Genomic DNA, 16,246 nt, shown 5'->3' with positions numbered 1-16,246 from the left:
GTAGAATAGTATGCAAATATTTCTTCCCTCCAAAAATTTGCCAAACTATTTTTTACATCTAAGATTTGTATTAAACTTGCATGAATTTTTCAATGATATTAATTAATCAAAAATAATTATTATTTATGAGAAATATGAATAGACACTTAAAGTATTAATTAAGTCACAAAAAATTATTCATTAAATAAAATTTTATTTTTGCATAATATAATAATATATAATATATTATATTAAAGTATTATAGTTTGCAAATTTTTTTTCCCTCCAAAAATCTGCCAAGCTATTTTTTGCCTCTAAAATTTGTATTAAATTTGCATGAATTTTATGAGAAATATTAATAGACAACTTAAACTATTAATTAAGTCATAAAAAATTATCCATTTATTTAAAATTTTATCTTTATAACTTTATTCTATATATATATAATATTAAAATATGATAATCAAATAAAGTATTTTGCCAAGCGTCAATCATTGATGAATTTTTTCCCTCAAAAACTTGCATTAAATCAAAGGTAGTGATTAATTAATTATTAATTACTTTAATAATTATATTATAGTCTTGAAAATTTGATATCTTAACAAATTCATAAAAAATCATTTAAGGTTGTCAAATGCTAGGGTTTTTCAATGTTAATTAATATTTAAGGTATCACATTTTTAAGACTACGGAAGAAATCAAAATTCTTATTTTTAAAATTTTGTTATTATTGAAAAAACTTATTCTTACTCATATTTAAGAGTTTTAATTTATATTTATAATTATAATATAATCAATAAAAAATAACGAATATCTTTGAGTGAATATATTATAGATTTTATAATATTTATTTATAAATAAATATAACATAATAAATAAAAAACATTATAAGTATTTTGTAAAGTGACCTACTTAATGTATTAATTATTCTTTAGCACATTAAATGACAATACATTGAATTAAAAGTGTTCTTCATTAGCATATTGAATAGCGAATAATTAATTAAACTTAAATTTTGATAAATAATTAAAAATTAAAAAAAACTATAATCATCAATTCTGTTAAAATTATTTAAAATAACAAGTTTATTTTTAAATTAAATTCTCCCGTGTATCACACGGGTTCACCACTAGTTTATCAAAGCAACAACTCAACCCTATATATGCACTAAAAAAAAAATACTCAGTAAATCAGAAAAAAAAAACTTTGGAATTGCATTATTTTGTCTCCCATTTCATTTCATGTTATGGCTCCTTACTTTACCTTATTGAAAGATATTAACAAAAACTGGGGAGATTAGCGTATACTGTTAGAACAGGTAGGTGCTATGGCACACACCAAGAGGGGGGGTGAATTGGTTATTTTAAAAATTTAATTGATAGAACTTAAAATAAAAACTTTTTGATACAGATTGAGGTTTTAGAGTTTTAAAACGTAAACCATAAAAATGACAAATGAACAAAGATAAATATGAGAACTGAGTGAGGAATAAAGAAATGCTTGGAAAGATAAATATATCAAAGAACACAAGTATAAGAAAACACAAGGATTTATAGTGGTTCGGCTTAACCAAGCCTAATCCACTACCTTAGCTCCTCACTAAGGATTTTTCAAACCATCCACTAAAACCCCCTACTTAAACCAAGTAGATCCTCTAGTCCAAGACTAGGAATTACAACCTCTTGCTTATACAAGCAAGCCCTCTAGCACCTAGCTAGGAATTACAGCCACTTGCTTTAACGAGCAAGTCTTCTAGCACAAAGCTAGGAAAATAAGAGTGATACAAATGTAAACAAGATGCTAAGAGTTGGCACTCTTAGTTACAAGTTCTCTCACAATAAAAATAAGGCTTGAATGAATTAATACAAGTTAAAATCAAAGCCTTGAAGAGAGAAAAAATTGAAACACAATCACTGTAAATACAAACGAGAGTAACAGTAAACTCAAATTAATTCATTCCCATCCATTAGCCTTCTCTTGATCTCCTTGATATGTATATATAATCTTCCCACAAGATTGAAGAGAAATGAAGTCGTTTGTGACTGTTGGAGAATGAGAAACTAGCCATTGGAGATTGAAAAACTAACCGTTGTAATTTTCTGTGAAACACATAGTCGACAGATCAAATAGGTTAGTCGACTATTTTATCAAATAAAACTAGCCATAGTCGACAGACAAAAAAGCATAGTCGACTATCTTATAACACAAAAAATCCCATAGTCGACAGATCATTTTACATAGTCGACAGATCAAAATTTACAAAGAAAATTTTGAAATTCATGAACAAACATAGTCGACAGATGAAATAGCATAGTCGACTATCCTTTCACAATAGTCGACAGATGCAAAAATAGTCGACAGATGCAAGATATAGTCGATAGACTGAACAAGCATAGTCGACTATCCTTATGCGTAGTCGACAGCACTAAACAACATAGTCGACTATCTTCTTGGAAAATCTGAAAACTTGACAGATAACATGAGAAGCACACTTGATTAATACAAAACATCACCACATACTTACATTTCTTTAGTTAAAGTAAATGTCCTCATTTTGTTTAATTTATATTTTACCTTCCATTTACTTTAATACATAAATGTAAATAAGAAAGTACCCTCCATTTGGATTCAATAAAAATATCTAAAAAATCAAAATCCATAAGAATAAAAAAGTAGAATTTGGATTTTAGTAAGAATTTAGGATTTTGCGATTTTATCATCTCCAAGATATACACTTTTCATTTCTTGAAAAATTTGTTAAAAATCATTTTATCACTAATGAATGTTAGTTATTGAATTACCGGGAATTAGTTTTCTAAAAAGAAAACATTTTCATATATGTCTCCTTATAAGGTGCTAGGCTTCCAGACTTAGAAAAATATTGAAGCGTTATCAAAACGAGTTTCAAGACATGATGCATGAACTAAAGGATTTTTCATACGATTAAGTTTCAAGCCAAAACCTTTCATGCATGTTTCAAAATATGAAAAACTTATATTGAAAACCTTTCATTTGAATTTCTAGTTGGTCTTTTGCTTTAGAACAATTTTAGCTCTATGTTGACCAACGACTTCAAAGCTAATTCGAAAAACATTTTAGGAGATTTTATCATAATACATGTTTATTCACATCTCCATGTATAAGAATATAAATCATTTGGTTTTCATTTTAACAAAGTATTAGAAATTGATTTTTGTTGAAAACCATAAACTTGACTCATGACTTGGGAATAAAACATGATATTGTTTTTCATCATCAAAACCAAACACAAGGGTAGAACATCATATACAAGTCCAATGTGCCCGTAAATGGACTGTTTCTCCCTATGGAAGGTATGGAAAAAAACTTGAATACGTTTTTATTGACAAAAAAGTATTTTTTCTATATTCAATCTTTGTATGTTATTTATCAAAATTTTTAAATTTTAATTTCTTCTTTCTAAAATTTTTCAAATGATTAAAATGATTTGTTTATCGAGTTCTTGATGCAAGGGACACGGATTCAAGCAACAGTAAAAGATTTTTTGATTCAAAAATTTGAAAACTTAATCGAAGAAAACGGACTATATTGCATAAAATGCATATCTGTGGAAACAAACAAAGGAGTATACCCAGTTACCGGTCACGATTACCATCTTATTTCAATAATGGAACTTATGTCAGATCTACAAATGACATTTATTTTCCAACAACTATTTTCAGTTTTAAGACATTTTCGGAGATAAAGGATTCGCCTCATTCCGATCAAACACCACTGTTCGGTAAAGACACTTTCTTATATACCACTAATATCTTCAATCACTAATCATTATTTTTTTTTGTTTCAGATGTAATTTGACACATCGTAGAGTTCAACAGCTCAAACATGAAGAATTCCACCTTGAGAAAAGGCAACAGAAATCTGGAAGTTGTACTTTAAGATCTAGAGTATGTACTACTTTCTATCCTACAAATTATAAATATATAAATTTTTTAATCAAACTAATTATTTATTAGTTATGTTCTTTATAGTAAAAATCAACTATTATGCACTCTTCGGGAGACCTACGCAGACAAGATGCAACAATATCTATAAGGTGATCGAAATGAGGCGTTGATTGTCATCATGTAGTTTTGCAAAACTAAATATTTCAAAGGTCCATTTCCTAAACTATTTAAGATTTTTTTTAATACAATAACAAACCGTGCAATTTTGCAAATCCAAATATTTCAAATGTTCATTTCCTAAACTATTTAAGATTTTTTTTAATATAGTAACAAACCGTGCAGTTTTGCAAGATCAAATATTTCAAAGGTCATTCCTAAATTATTTACAATTTTTTTTAATACAATAACAAACCAAAAATGAATCGATTTTGACAATTTATACTAATACAAATAATTTCTTTTTGTGCAGGAACAGTTGGAATCTCAAACACGTTTAACACAACAAAACTTTATGTTAACGCCAATATTCCAGAGATCGTGGAATTCAAAAATAGGTGCAATGTACAATTAGCTTTTGTTCTTAAAAAATTACGTATCAAATTGAAATTAAACCTAGACTACCATCCAATGTCTATGCTTAATTAAACGTTCAAGTAGATGCCTAATGAATTTCTAATAATTTCAAAATTCAACCTATCTTTGGGCCAAGAGCATTCGATGCAAATTAATCAAATTTCAACATCTTCTTAGCCAACTATCACATAGGAAATTGAAACTAAAATGTTTAAGGTTAGAACTCTATAGCAAATTGTTGGGAGTGATCACGTAATTAGTTTAAATGTTAGTATTTTTTTGATTCACTACTTAATGATTTACAATTCCATTTAATCTAAATCAGAAATTTATTTATTCATTACATTTCGATTATAGGCAGAATATGTTTGTATGTCGTGTGTGATCTCTGCAATAATTCCATAAAGGGGATGGTATTTCATGAGTTACAAGAAATGTGTTCAAAAGGTTAAAGAGAAAGATAGAAACTATTACTGTATTCATTGTAAGGAGTACTGAAATTCGTTACAAGCTTAATTTTAACGTTGTGGATAGAACGAAGTGTGCTACGTTACTTCTTTGGGACACCTAGTCCCTTGAGTTGATTGGAAAAATAGCTCGAGAGTTAAAAGACAAAATTGCCAAGGTAAAATAATTCATTTTTTACAAAAATATTATAAAGTTGTTTCATGTGTTACTTAACATTTTTTTTTTCATGCTTCATAGGACACAATTGGAAATGATATTGACCCAAAAATTATTCCCATGGAAATCAAGTGCATTGTTGGTCAAGAATACCTTTTCAAAATAAATGTGAACCAAAAAAAATGTTGACAAGCAAGATAGTGTTTATACACTGGTGAGTGTTTCAAAGGATGTTGACTTAATCAAAAGATTTAAACGGATTGATCATATCATCAACATAAGCAATGATAGTGAGAATGGAAATAATGAAACAAATACCACTGAATAGGATTCAATTTTGGATAATGAAGTAACGTCTCCTGACAAAACACCAAGGAAGGCTACAAAGGACACTATTGGCAAAACACAAATCAATGAAAGTGATTGCGGTTCAACGGTGCTATCTTCTATGAAATTGCAGAAAGTTAAAGTTGAAAAGAATTGAGTTGTTATATTATTATTACTTCGACCTTTTTAATATTTTCTTGTGATTTTTTTAAGTTCTTTGGTTATGTCTTTAACATATGACTTTTGATATTGATGTTTAATGAATTATATTCTTATCCAAATAACAATATCTCTTCTCTCTATTACTTATGCCTTATATTACTCATGAACCTTATTTTGAAAACGAAATTTAACCTTTTTTTCACGTCATGCCACATAGATACACAATATGTTGTCAAGTGGTAATGCAAGTGACAAGGTTTTTATCCCACGTATGTCATTAATTTTTTTAGATGTGCGGTTACCTTTTAAATTTTAAAGAAGATAATTTCCACTTATTATTTTTTATGACATGACCATAAACAAGAGTCAAGGTTAGTCACTGTCACACGTTGGACTGTACTTAAGGAGGCCAATGTTTGCTCACGGTCAACTTTACGTTGCACTTTCTAAAGTTACAAGTCGACAAGGATTGAAAATTCTCATACGTGATTGTGAAAAAAAATAAATTGATTCGACAACAAATGTCGTGTATAAAGAAGTGTTCCAAAAATTGTAACAATACTTTATATGTCAATTTATTCATATTACATTTGAATTAGCTCATTTTACTTTTATTATAATATTTTTCAATTAAAATTTATTTTTTTAATATTTTATGCCCGTGCAACGCATGGTTGTGAAACTAGTTATTCTCAAGTGCTCAAGTGTTTTTAAATTTTTCTCTCAAAAGACTTTGTTCTTCATTGTATTATTTTGTTCTAGACCTTATATTTAATTTTTGAGATATCTTGTAACTAAGAGACTTATTTCTCAGATCCTTTCTTATTATAATCTCATTGTATTTGCCTAGTAAGATTAATAGAAGACCTACTTTGCAAAATAGGAGATTATATTCTCTGTCTTGGAACTAAAAGGCTTACTTAGAAACAAATAAAAAATTTTAGTCGGTGCTTTAAAATCCATAATGAGAAGTTAAGGTAATGAATTAGACTATTTGATTGAATCATTTTAAATTACTTATGTTTCTTTTGCATTTATTTTTTATTTCATTAATCTTGATAAGCATTATTTTCAAATACAATCATTTTGTACTTACAAAACTTAAGAAGATTGAATAAACCATGGCTATAAAACCTCCCTACCAAAGTGAGAGGGGAGAGAGTGCAAATTAAATTTGTACCCCTTGAGAAATAATGTTCTTATCAATTCTACTTGTTAATTTTTCCAAGAAAGAAAAAAAAAATTACACTTGTTTCAACATGCTATCACCTAGAGTGCTTATTTATTTGTGTAGGATTGGATAGTCAACCTAAACTATGGCTATTGAATAGTTTAGGTTTTTTTTTTCTAATTAGATTCAGGTCTACATCTAATTTTTAGATTAGAGTCTATATCTAATTTTTATATTTGGGTCTACATCTAATTTTTTAGATCCAATTAACATTAGGGACTTTGTATTTGGGTTCAAATTTTTCGGCCTATAAACTTGACCTACACCAATTATCTTATAATAAGATCTCTCAATTTTTTTTTTATCTTATCTTATACTAATATAAAAAAAAAAGTTGAATTTCTTTTTTTATTTATTTAGAGAGTGGATTTATTTCTAGTATAACAATTTATTAATGGGTAAGTTACTCAATATAAAAATTTATTATATGCATTTTGGTTTTCAAATGAGCTGTATATTATTTTTCCGCGCACATTTTTGACAATGAAACAATGTAGAGGGTAATTTTTATTTTAACCATACAAGTCTTGTAACTGAGATGCAACTCAATCAATCATACCTAATTTTGATTTTGACCCATTTGAGTTGATTTAGATTGTTTTATGATTTGATCGATTTTAGGAGCAAATTTATAGATATAATTATGAATTGAGTTAGGTTTGAGCAGAAATTAATATTTCAGCCAAAAATATATATATATATAATTAAGATAAATGCATAAACATAATAAGCCATATATACATACATTTATCAAGTTGTAGTTATGCATATTTAGAATTAGAACAATGTACATGTTGAGAGAGTGCTCTAAATTGGAGGGTTACCGAAGTGAAATATCCAATTTGCTCCTCCTTTGCTTTTAAGGGTTAGAAGCAAGAAAGAGAGAGAGACCTAGTATTTCTCCCAGTTGCCCCTTGAATTCAACACACTCTCTCAACATCAAATTTATTATCCTTAACTATTCAAAACAAGTCCGAACAACATGTAGCATGAAATATCCAGACTAAAGTAAAATTCATAATATTATTGTTGTATAAATAATTCAAAACACACCAACAATGAGCAACAGCATCCTAATTCATTTTCCCATCCCTAACAAGGATATAATTTGCCCATTAATCTATGGCTTCTAAGGAACTTTGGAACTGAACTCACTGTATATTTCACAATCTGTGATGTCAAGATTGAAGATGAATAAGACAAGAGTAAGATTGCTGAATTAGCAAACCCCCCCCGCCCCCCCAAAAAAAAGGAAGAAAAAGGGGAAGGTTGTTGGGAGATCGATAAGAATGGATATCAAACTGCAGTTTTCAGCTATAAGAAAGGAATGCATTTCAAGAAGAACAATAAGGGGAAGTTAATTTAGTTATGCTTCCCAACCCCTTAACACAGTGGCTCGAGCAACACGATTCACCCCCAGCGTGAAGGCGCCCATTCGAAGGTTGCAGCCATGTGTCTGACACATGTTCTTGATGTTACGAAAAGCTTTCGTCATGTATCTATGGAGCTCCCTATTCACCTTCTCTTCTTCCCACATAAATCCTTGAATGTTCTGCAAGAATAACACAAATTATAATAGATCTTGTATACACTACCATTGATTCTTTATAAACTTGTAAGTGCAAACACGGCATACTGATGGTTATGGACAGATAAGTGTAGTTTAAAAAAACTCGAAATATAATTTCACCAAGTCAACACCAACCACGACTGATACTTCCTTTAGGATCAACATCTTTTATTGCATGTTTTTCAATGAAAAACAGCACATAATAGTCCAGAAAACAGAATTAATGACAAAATGTCACAGGGAAAAGTTGATTTCTTTGATACCTGAACCCACTCAAAATAGCTGACCGTGACACCTCCAGAATTTGCATATATATCGGGTAGAATTATAACTCCCTTCTCAGATAGAATCTGCAGTAGCAATAGATAGAGTTTCAGAGGGGAAATGTTTATCCAAGAGAAGTTAAAAAGTAGGAATCCAATATACCTCATCTGCGTCTGGATCAGTAGGATGATTTGCAGCTTCGATGATATACTTGGCCCTTACGCTCCCGGCATTTTCTCTTTGCATTTCAAAGTTAAAATGGCAAGAGAAAATGAGCAAAGATATATTGCAGAAAACAAGTTCTGATTCAATAGCATGACCAAAATATCATTATATGTGCTGTAAATTCCAGAAATCTCTCTCTTCATAAGACTCATCGTTCATTTACAGAAACTACAATTTAGACATTTCTTTCGACTGGATCCAAGCCCTCAATCCACAACTGGAATGGGCTGGGCATTTTGTATTTGAGGAATGTATCATTTACAATATGCATGAATTCTCCACACACTTCACCTTCCAAACTATACCCTCAACTTCACATACATATTTGTATCGAATCTTGGTTGAGTTCTGATGCATTCATGCAGATATGCAACTTGACTGAGTTCTGTCATGCTTTTGCTTAATAGAAGGTAAGCCCACAATTGCGGTAGTTATTTCTATCAGAAGTGTATGGCAAAAGAATTAAGAGCCTTTTCAAAGCAAGGGAAAAGAACAAGAAAAAGTACAAGTGTTTTGAGTGCAGATGTGTAATTTAAAGGTTTATTTCAAGCTTTAAAAATCAAGCCTTGTTTCCAATCCAAATAACCTATGAAATTAAACAACAATTAGAACAGAAATTTTCTTTCTCTTCTGGAGAGGGGAAGAGGGATTGGTAGACTAAGTAAAAGAACATAAAAGCAAGAAAGATTTACTCTGCATCATAGTAACAATAGCAGTTATAAACGACAAGAAGCCATAAATTTATGATATATTTCAATTAAAACAAGTTTTTGGGAAAAACAAGAGACAAACCTGTTCAGGACTCCTCCTAAAGCACATGGAATGAGGACATCACACTCATGTACAAGCAGTTCGTTTGGATCCATGGCATCTCCACCGCTAAAATTAACCAAGCTGCCTGTTGCTTCTTTATGACTAAGCAAAGCTGGTATATCAATTCCATTTGGGTTCTTAACTGCTCCAGTGATGTCACTTACTACAATTACCTTGCCACCTCTCTCATGAACGAGCCTTGCAGCCCAGGAACCCACATTCCCGAAACCCTAAAAAGACTTACTTCAATAACTTTATTTACAAAAGAATTAGTACGCTTGACTCATTAAAAGACTAACAGATGCTTTTGTGAGGAGAGTAGAAGAAGTGGAATAAGTATTTAGTAAAATATGTAGAGTAAGACCAAGAAAATACTTGGTGGAAAATGCTTAGGCTTGATATGAGTTTTAAGGGCCTTGGAATATATAAGGGCATTGATAGAAATGACAAGCGAATTAGATTCATGTAACCGGCTCTACATAGAGGGATAAATGTTTGATATGTTGTTGTTTTGTTGACACGAAATAGACAAAGAAGCATCAATATGAGATATACCTGTATGACAAATGTCAAATCCTTGATCGACTTTTTGTATTCAGCAAGTAAAGCCTCTGTGGCATAAACAACTCCACGTCCAGTTGCAGCCTCTCTACCCAGTGATCCACCAAGATCCTAATGTTGAAAAGATAATAGTGAGGGGAAAATAAGAAGTTCTTTCCTTTTAAGTTGCCGATTGTTTTTTCAAATAGATATAGAAAATACACTTGGACCCTTTTTCTTGAGTACTCACAATGGGCTTTCCGGTCACAACAGCTGGTGAGTGGCCATGGAACTTTGAGTATTCATCCAACATCCAGGCCATGGTCTGGGCATTTGTTCCCATGTCTGGAGCAGGGACATCCATATTAACCCCAATAAGATCATGAATCTTTTGAGTGAAGACTCGAGTGAGGCGTTCCAGCTCGCTCTTGCTTAAATCCCTTGGAGAACACCCGATTCCACCCTTAGCTCCACCATAAGGAATATCAGCCACGGCAGTCTTCCAGGTCATTAGCTGAGCCAGCGCATTTACCTCATCAGGATCAACCTGTACAAGAAAATAAGAAGCTTTTGATTCCACAATTCAAAATCATATATTGATTCTGTGTAGTCTTAAAGCTATAGAACCGGGATTCATGGACGAATTGTTCAGAATGCAGAAGAGGGTCTATACTAGAAGACCATATACAGAAGCCCCTTGGTTCTTCAAATAATCCTCTATAGTTCTATCTATTCTGAATCACTCCTTGATCTGAAAAAGTACCACAATTTTCCGCAAAATATCTCATATAACATGCTGCAATCAGGACTTTTAGGATCTCTTAGATCTTAATTGATTCACAATTACACCCCCAATGACGCTTCAAATTTCGCTATTTTGATTTTATTCTGATCGTCATACGAACATCATATGTATCACCTAGTTCAGCTAGACCAAGCTCTGTGACAGATACAGGACAAATTGGAAGAGCATCAAATTCTAGTACAGCAGATTAACCCTTTTTCCGTTCTCAGACACAGAGTTTTAAATTTGCACTGTTACAAGGCTTTAGAGACGAGCCTTCGTACAATGGTAAAATTGTTTCTTTGGGACGAAAGGGCCGTCTCAGCTTTAAGGTGTGGAAACAACTACTTAGCAAGAAAAACTAAGAAAAAGGCTATGCACAGATAGGATGCTCCCCTACCCTCACAAAGTGAGGAACTCGTGTAACTCTGTTTTGAGTTCAATGAATGGATTCGAACAATAATATTGTATTCCCAAAGGGAATCGAAACTCAACACCAAGTAAAATCAAAGCATATCAACCAAGACCTGCAAAGATCAAAAACACAGAATCTCCTGAAAGAAGATGCAACTCAAAACAACCAAATTAAAAAATAACCTCGGGATGGTATCTGATCCCCCCTTTCATGGGGCCGCGAGAATTATCGTGCTGGACTCTGAATCCAACGTAGGACACCAGAGTGCCATCGTCCTTAGGAAGGGTGCACTCCACCTGATCAAAACCCAAGGCAGCAAAAAATCACGAACCCATCCACAAATTCCCAAGTTACACATTTACACAAACAAACAACCCATAACTCAAAATCTAAAACGAAAATAAGAACAATCTTGCCTTGATTTCTCTGAATGGGATCAAGAGACTCTTCTCGATTCGGGAGTCCAGCCCGAGAATGCGAGCCGCATGGCGGAAATTACGGTTTGTGGCGGCGAGAGCATTCATGCTTTGTGGGAAAATCACCCGGATGCCCAAACGAATCGAACAGCAGAAGAAGACTTGAAAAAGAAATGGAGCTGTTTACGTATCGGGTCGGGACATAGAAAGCCAAGTTATTTATAAATTATAGGGAGGAACAGACGAAGGGGGGAGGCCAGGCCACTGGCGTCAGATAATATTTTTGTATTAAAAATAATAATTTTTAATTAATATTACCCCTTACTTTATTTGACAAATGGAATTTGACATATTACCGGAACTTTTTTAACTTACGTTTTAAAGTTACGCGGCGTACAGTCGAGGGATGTAACCACGTCCATAAGCAGCGGAACAAATCTTTCCACGTGCCCACCACGCATTGATTACGGTACTCCAGCTGGCGATTCTATCCCTTTCGGGTGACGTGGGTCTGCGTTGACATTTGCTAACGCCTTTCGCCGCGTCCACGGCAATGGACATTGCATATAAAGTAATCGTGAATACATACCATGGTGAATATCAAATCATTACCATCTTCTCTCAACTTTACAAATCAAACCATTCATCTCTTTTTAAGTTAGTAAGAAATAATTCCGCTTAGGATTACATTTGGCCTAATAATAAATTACAACTCATTCTTCTCTTAAAAAGGCACAAATCATTCTTATCTCAATTTGACCTGCACAATAAAATAGAAGACTTTACATGCGATTTATTTTTTTTGACAAAATCAAGGATACGAACGATAGATGACCGCTTAAGAACAATAATTTTAAGCTAGGACAAGACTAATTTTTATTTTTATTTTTATTTTTGTATGAAAATGAGATTTATAAATGCATGTTTGTTATATTATAAATATATAAATAAAATTGAGTTTAAGTTATTATACTTGTGGATAAAGTATAAACCATTATACCTTCAAATCTTGTGTCACCTTAATTATTAAGTTGATTTTTTTAATCTCTTTTAATAATATTTTAATTTTATTAATAATATTAATTCGATCACCATTCAAAATAATTCTTTGTAATCATACGATTCATCATCCAATAGCAGTTTATGTCTTTTTAAAATGAAATAACTAATTTGACCCCAACTCTTACAATACAATGATTTATTTGGCCTTTTAAAAAGCATGGCCACCAATTTGACTCCGATACAATCACTTATTTTGTCTTTTAACGCCATAAAAATATAATTGTGAACATTTTTTTAATTTCAATTTCATAAATAAATATATCCTAATATTTTATGTTTAAAAAATTAATAACGTTCATTTTGGAGGAAAAATTAAAAATATTTCTCACAACTGAATTGGCTAATTAATGAAAGTAGAAAAACTATATTGACTATTACCTTAAATACAATATAAGTGTACATTATTTTTTCAAAACCCAATTTCATTCTTATATATATAAAGTTTTGATCTCCTAAATAGCATTACTTAATTAATATTAAGTAACACTAATGTGACAATTCAAATATAATAATATATGAGTCATCTTATCAAGTTTTTGTATTAAATGACTGAATTTTATATAATCATTATATTTAAAGTGTCACATCAACGTTGATAAGTTTGAAATGTTATGGCACACACTCAAAAAGGGGTTGAATTGCGTAATTTAAAAATATAATAAAACTCGAAAACTTTTTTATCCAAATAAGATTTTAGTGATTTAAAACATAAAACATATAAAATGATAAATACAAAGCTTAAAGAATATAAAGCAAGAAAGATAAAAAAATACAAATAATTTATAATGATTCGGCTTAAATCAAGTCTAATCCAATACCTTAACTCATCACTAAAGATTGTAACTAATTCACTAAAACCTCATACTTGATCCCATATAAGATCTCTTGTCCAACAATATGAAATTATAAATCTTCTATTTATACATAAGTAGACTTTTTAACTTACAAATTAAGAAATACAAAAAATGAATAATAAAGATAAAATTTGAGAGATAAATCTCTTAGTTACAAAGTCTCTCAAAATAATATAATGTTTAAAACAAATAAATACAAATGAAAATCAAACTATTTGAGAGAAAATTATGAAATTATAAATACAATTGAGAAGTATAAAAATATTGTGTAATCTCACTTCAGTTCATTCTCATCCATTATATTCTTCAAGATCATTATTGATTTGTATTTATAGGTATCCTATAAGCTTCAAATAAAAACTAGCAGTTTTGAACCGTTGAAAGCTTTTTGCGAATTAATCGATAGACAAATGACTTATATCAGTTGACAGATTGAGTTCAAGAATTCTGTAGAAGACAAATTAAATGCATTAGTTGACAAATGAAAATGAGTAAGTCGATAAATTGCTATATATATATATATATTAGTTTGTGCATATAATTAAATAAGTTAGCTTATAAAGAAATAGTTTCTTGTTTTTGCTAAAGTCTTAGACTTCGCTAGTGATAAGGTTCAAAACTTGGAGGTAACAATTACACTTGTTTTATTTTTAACCCCTTTAAAAAAATTTTGGTACAACATTTTTAATCAAATAAAAATACAACACTTCAAATATCATCAAAAAATTTATCACAACCTTTTTAGCATTAAATTGCTGAAAGTAATTTTTATTTAACATTTTTAATTAATTAAAAATATAATATTCTAAAATGTCATAAAAAATTTATCACACGATATTTTGACATTAGATTTAATTTTTATTCAATAATTTTAGTCAAATAAAAACATAATATTTCAATTGTCATCAAGAAATTTATAACAAGATTTTTGACATTTAATATTTCAATAGTTCAAAACTAATTTGTAAAAAAATTATCTAGAATTTTTTTTAAATCTTAATATTTGTTTTTATAAATCTCCATACATGTAATTCATTTAATTTTCATTTTCACAAAAATACTTAAAATTGATTTTTATTTAAAAACCTAAAAATTATACATTTAACTTAAGATATAAATAATTTATTTATAAAAATGGGCTCACGTCACCTTATCAAGCTCAATTCACATTCGTTTCACTCCCAAACGAACCCTTAATATTTAAATTATAAATTAAAAAGAGAGTTAATAAATATATGATTGGTAATTATTAAAAAAAATAAAACAACATATTCTGTTCGAATTTTATAATTATAAACTACTTAAAAAAACACATAAAAGGTAGAAATTGCTGATTTCTACAGTTAGCAGCAGACAATAAAAGGATATTAATAATTCTAAATGTACTAATATACTAATAAAAACTTATATAAAATTTTGGTACCGAATAACCAGACTAATTAACGATAATACATTTAAAAAAATTACAAACTGATTTAAACTATAAAATTACCATTATTATGCCATAATAATCGTATTATTTGTACACAAGTTTGTTAAAAATATTATTGTCCCGTCCAAAGAATATGGGCACTAATAATGTCTAGCACAAAATTAATGTGACAAAAAGTTAAATATGGGGTAAATCACATTAAATGTCACAAAATTTTGGTGATTTTTTTATTTTGATCACTAAATTTTAATTTTTTATAATATAATTATTAACATTTAATATTTTTTTATAATGTGGTTATATTTAAAATTTCCCCACAAGCTCCCCATTAGAATTGGTGACCTGTCACTGATGTGGCAAGCAAAAAAAAATTCATGTGTTGATTGTGCAATCAAAACTAATGAAATTTTATCATTTGTCAATGCAAAACCCCATAAAATCCCTTTCCCCCCTTTCTCTCTATGTATTTGTCTTCTTGTCGCCATCAACGCCTCCATTACCGTTGCAGCGATCGTCGCCCTCTTCTTGGGATTACTGCCTCCCTCTTGCCCTCTTCTTGACTGTAAAAAGTGAATTCTCTCACCTTAAGTGCCCCACATACTGCTCTACGTACGTGGAAAAGGTAAATCATGATACACGGCGGCTCCCTAGACAAGAGGCACAGTGTATGGCCCCCACAAGGAGTTACCCTCACATAAGGGTGAAACTCTTATACTGCGGCTGTCATCACTTGAACTTGCATCATTGACTACAATCTGTTATCTAAATACCAACCGTGCTACGCTCGTGGAGCCTCTTCCTCTCTTCCATCTAAAAGTGATTCTTTCTGGTGCATTTTGTGTGTTTTGGGTTGCAAAAATACATGAATTGTTTATTTACTGTCTGCTTTTTGGGCTCTTCTCCATGTTATATTTTTCCGTTTTTCTTATTCTTGGCCCCTTTAGTTTTTTTTCGTTACATGTAATCTTCATGGTCTGGCTATGGAAGACAGTTATTGTGTTCGATGGTCTAACTAATGGATGGATCTCCATATTTGGATTTAATTTTCC

The 16,246-nt window shown here is 30.5% G+C and overlaps 1 protein-coding gene across 2 annotated transcripts; it reads right to left on the bottom strand.

Moving 5' to 3' along the window:
- Window positions 1-7,826: 7,826 nt before the first annotated feature.
- On the bottom strand, window positions 7,827-12,059 carry LOC127795504 (glutamate dehydrogenase A). Of its 2 annotated transcripts, XM_052327233.1 has the most exons (8): window positions 11,850-12,053; window positions 11,616-11,729; window positions 10,485-10,781; window positions 10,250-10,366; window positions 9,674-9,924; window positions 8,819-8,894; window positions 8,656-8,742; window positions 7,827-8,374 (listed from the first exon to the last, which is right to left on the bottom strand). In XM_052327233.1, the coding sequence occupies exons 1-8, from the start codon at window positions 11,955-11,957 to the stop codon at window positions 8,189-8,191; spliced, it is 1,236 nt and encodes a 411-aa protein (XP_052183193.1). In that variant the 5' UTR covers window positions 11,958-12,053; the 3' UTR covers window positions 7,827-8,188. The 2 variants fall into 2 exon arrangements, with proteins under 2 accessions (XP_052183193.1, XP_052183202.1); XM_052327242.1 differs by lacking the exons at window positions 7,827-8,374; window positions 8,656-8,742 and having other exon boundaries at window positions 8,819-8,958; window positions 11,850-12,059.
- Window positions 12,060-16,246: the final 4,187 nt, after the last annotated feature.

This window comes from Diospyros lotus, chromosome 1 (assembly GCF_014633365.1).
Source record: "Diospyros lotus cultivar Yz01 chromosome 1, ASM1463336v1, whole genome shotgun sequence".
In the NCBI taxonomy this organism is placed as follows: Eukaryota; Viridiplantae; Streptophyta; class Magnoliopsida; order Ericales; family Ebenaceae; genus Diospyros; species Diospyros lotus.
The sequence above is the reverse complement of the archived record's forward strand: the minus strand, read 5'-3'. Positions and strand labels throughout refer to the sequence as shown.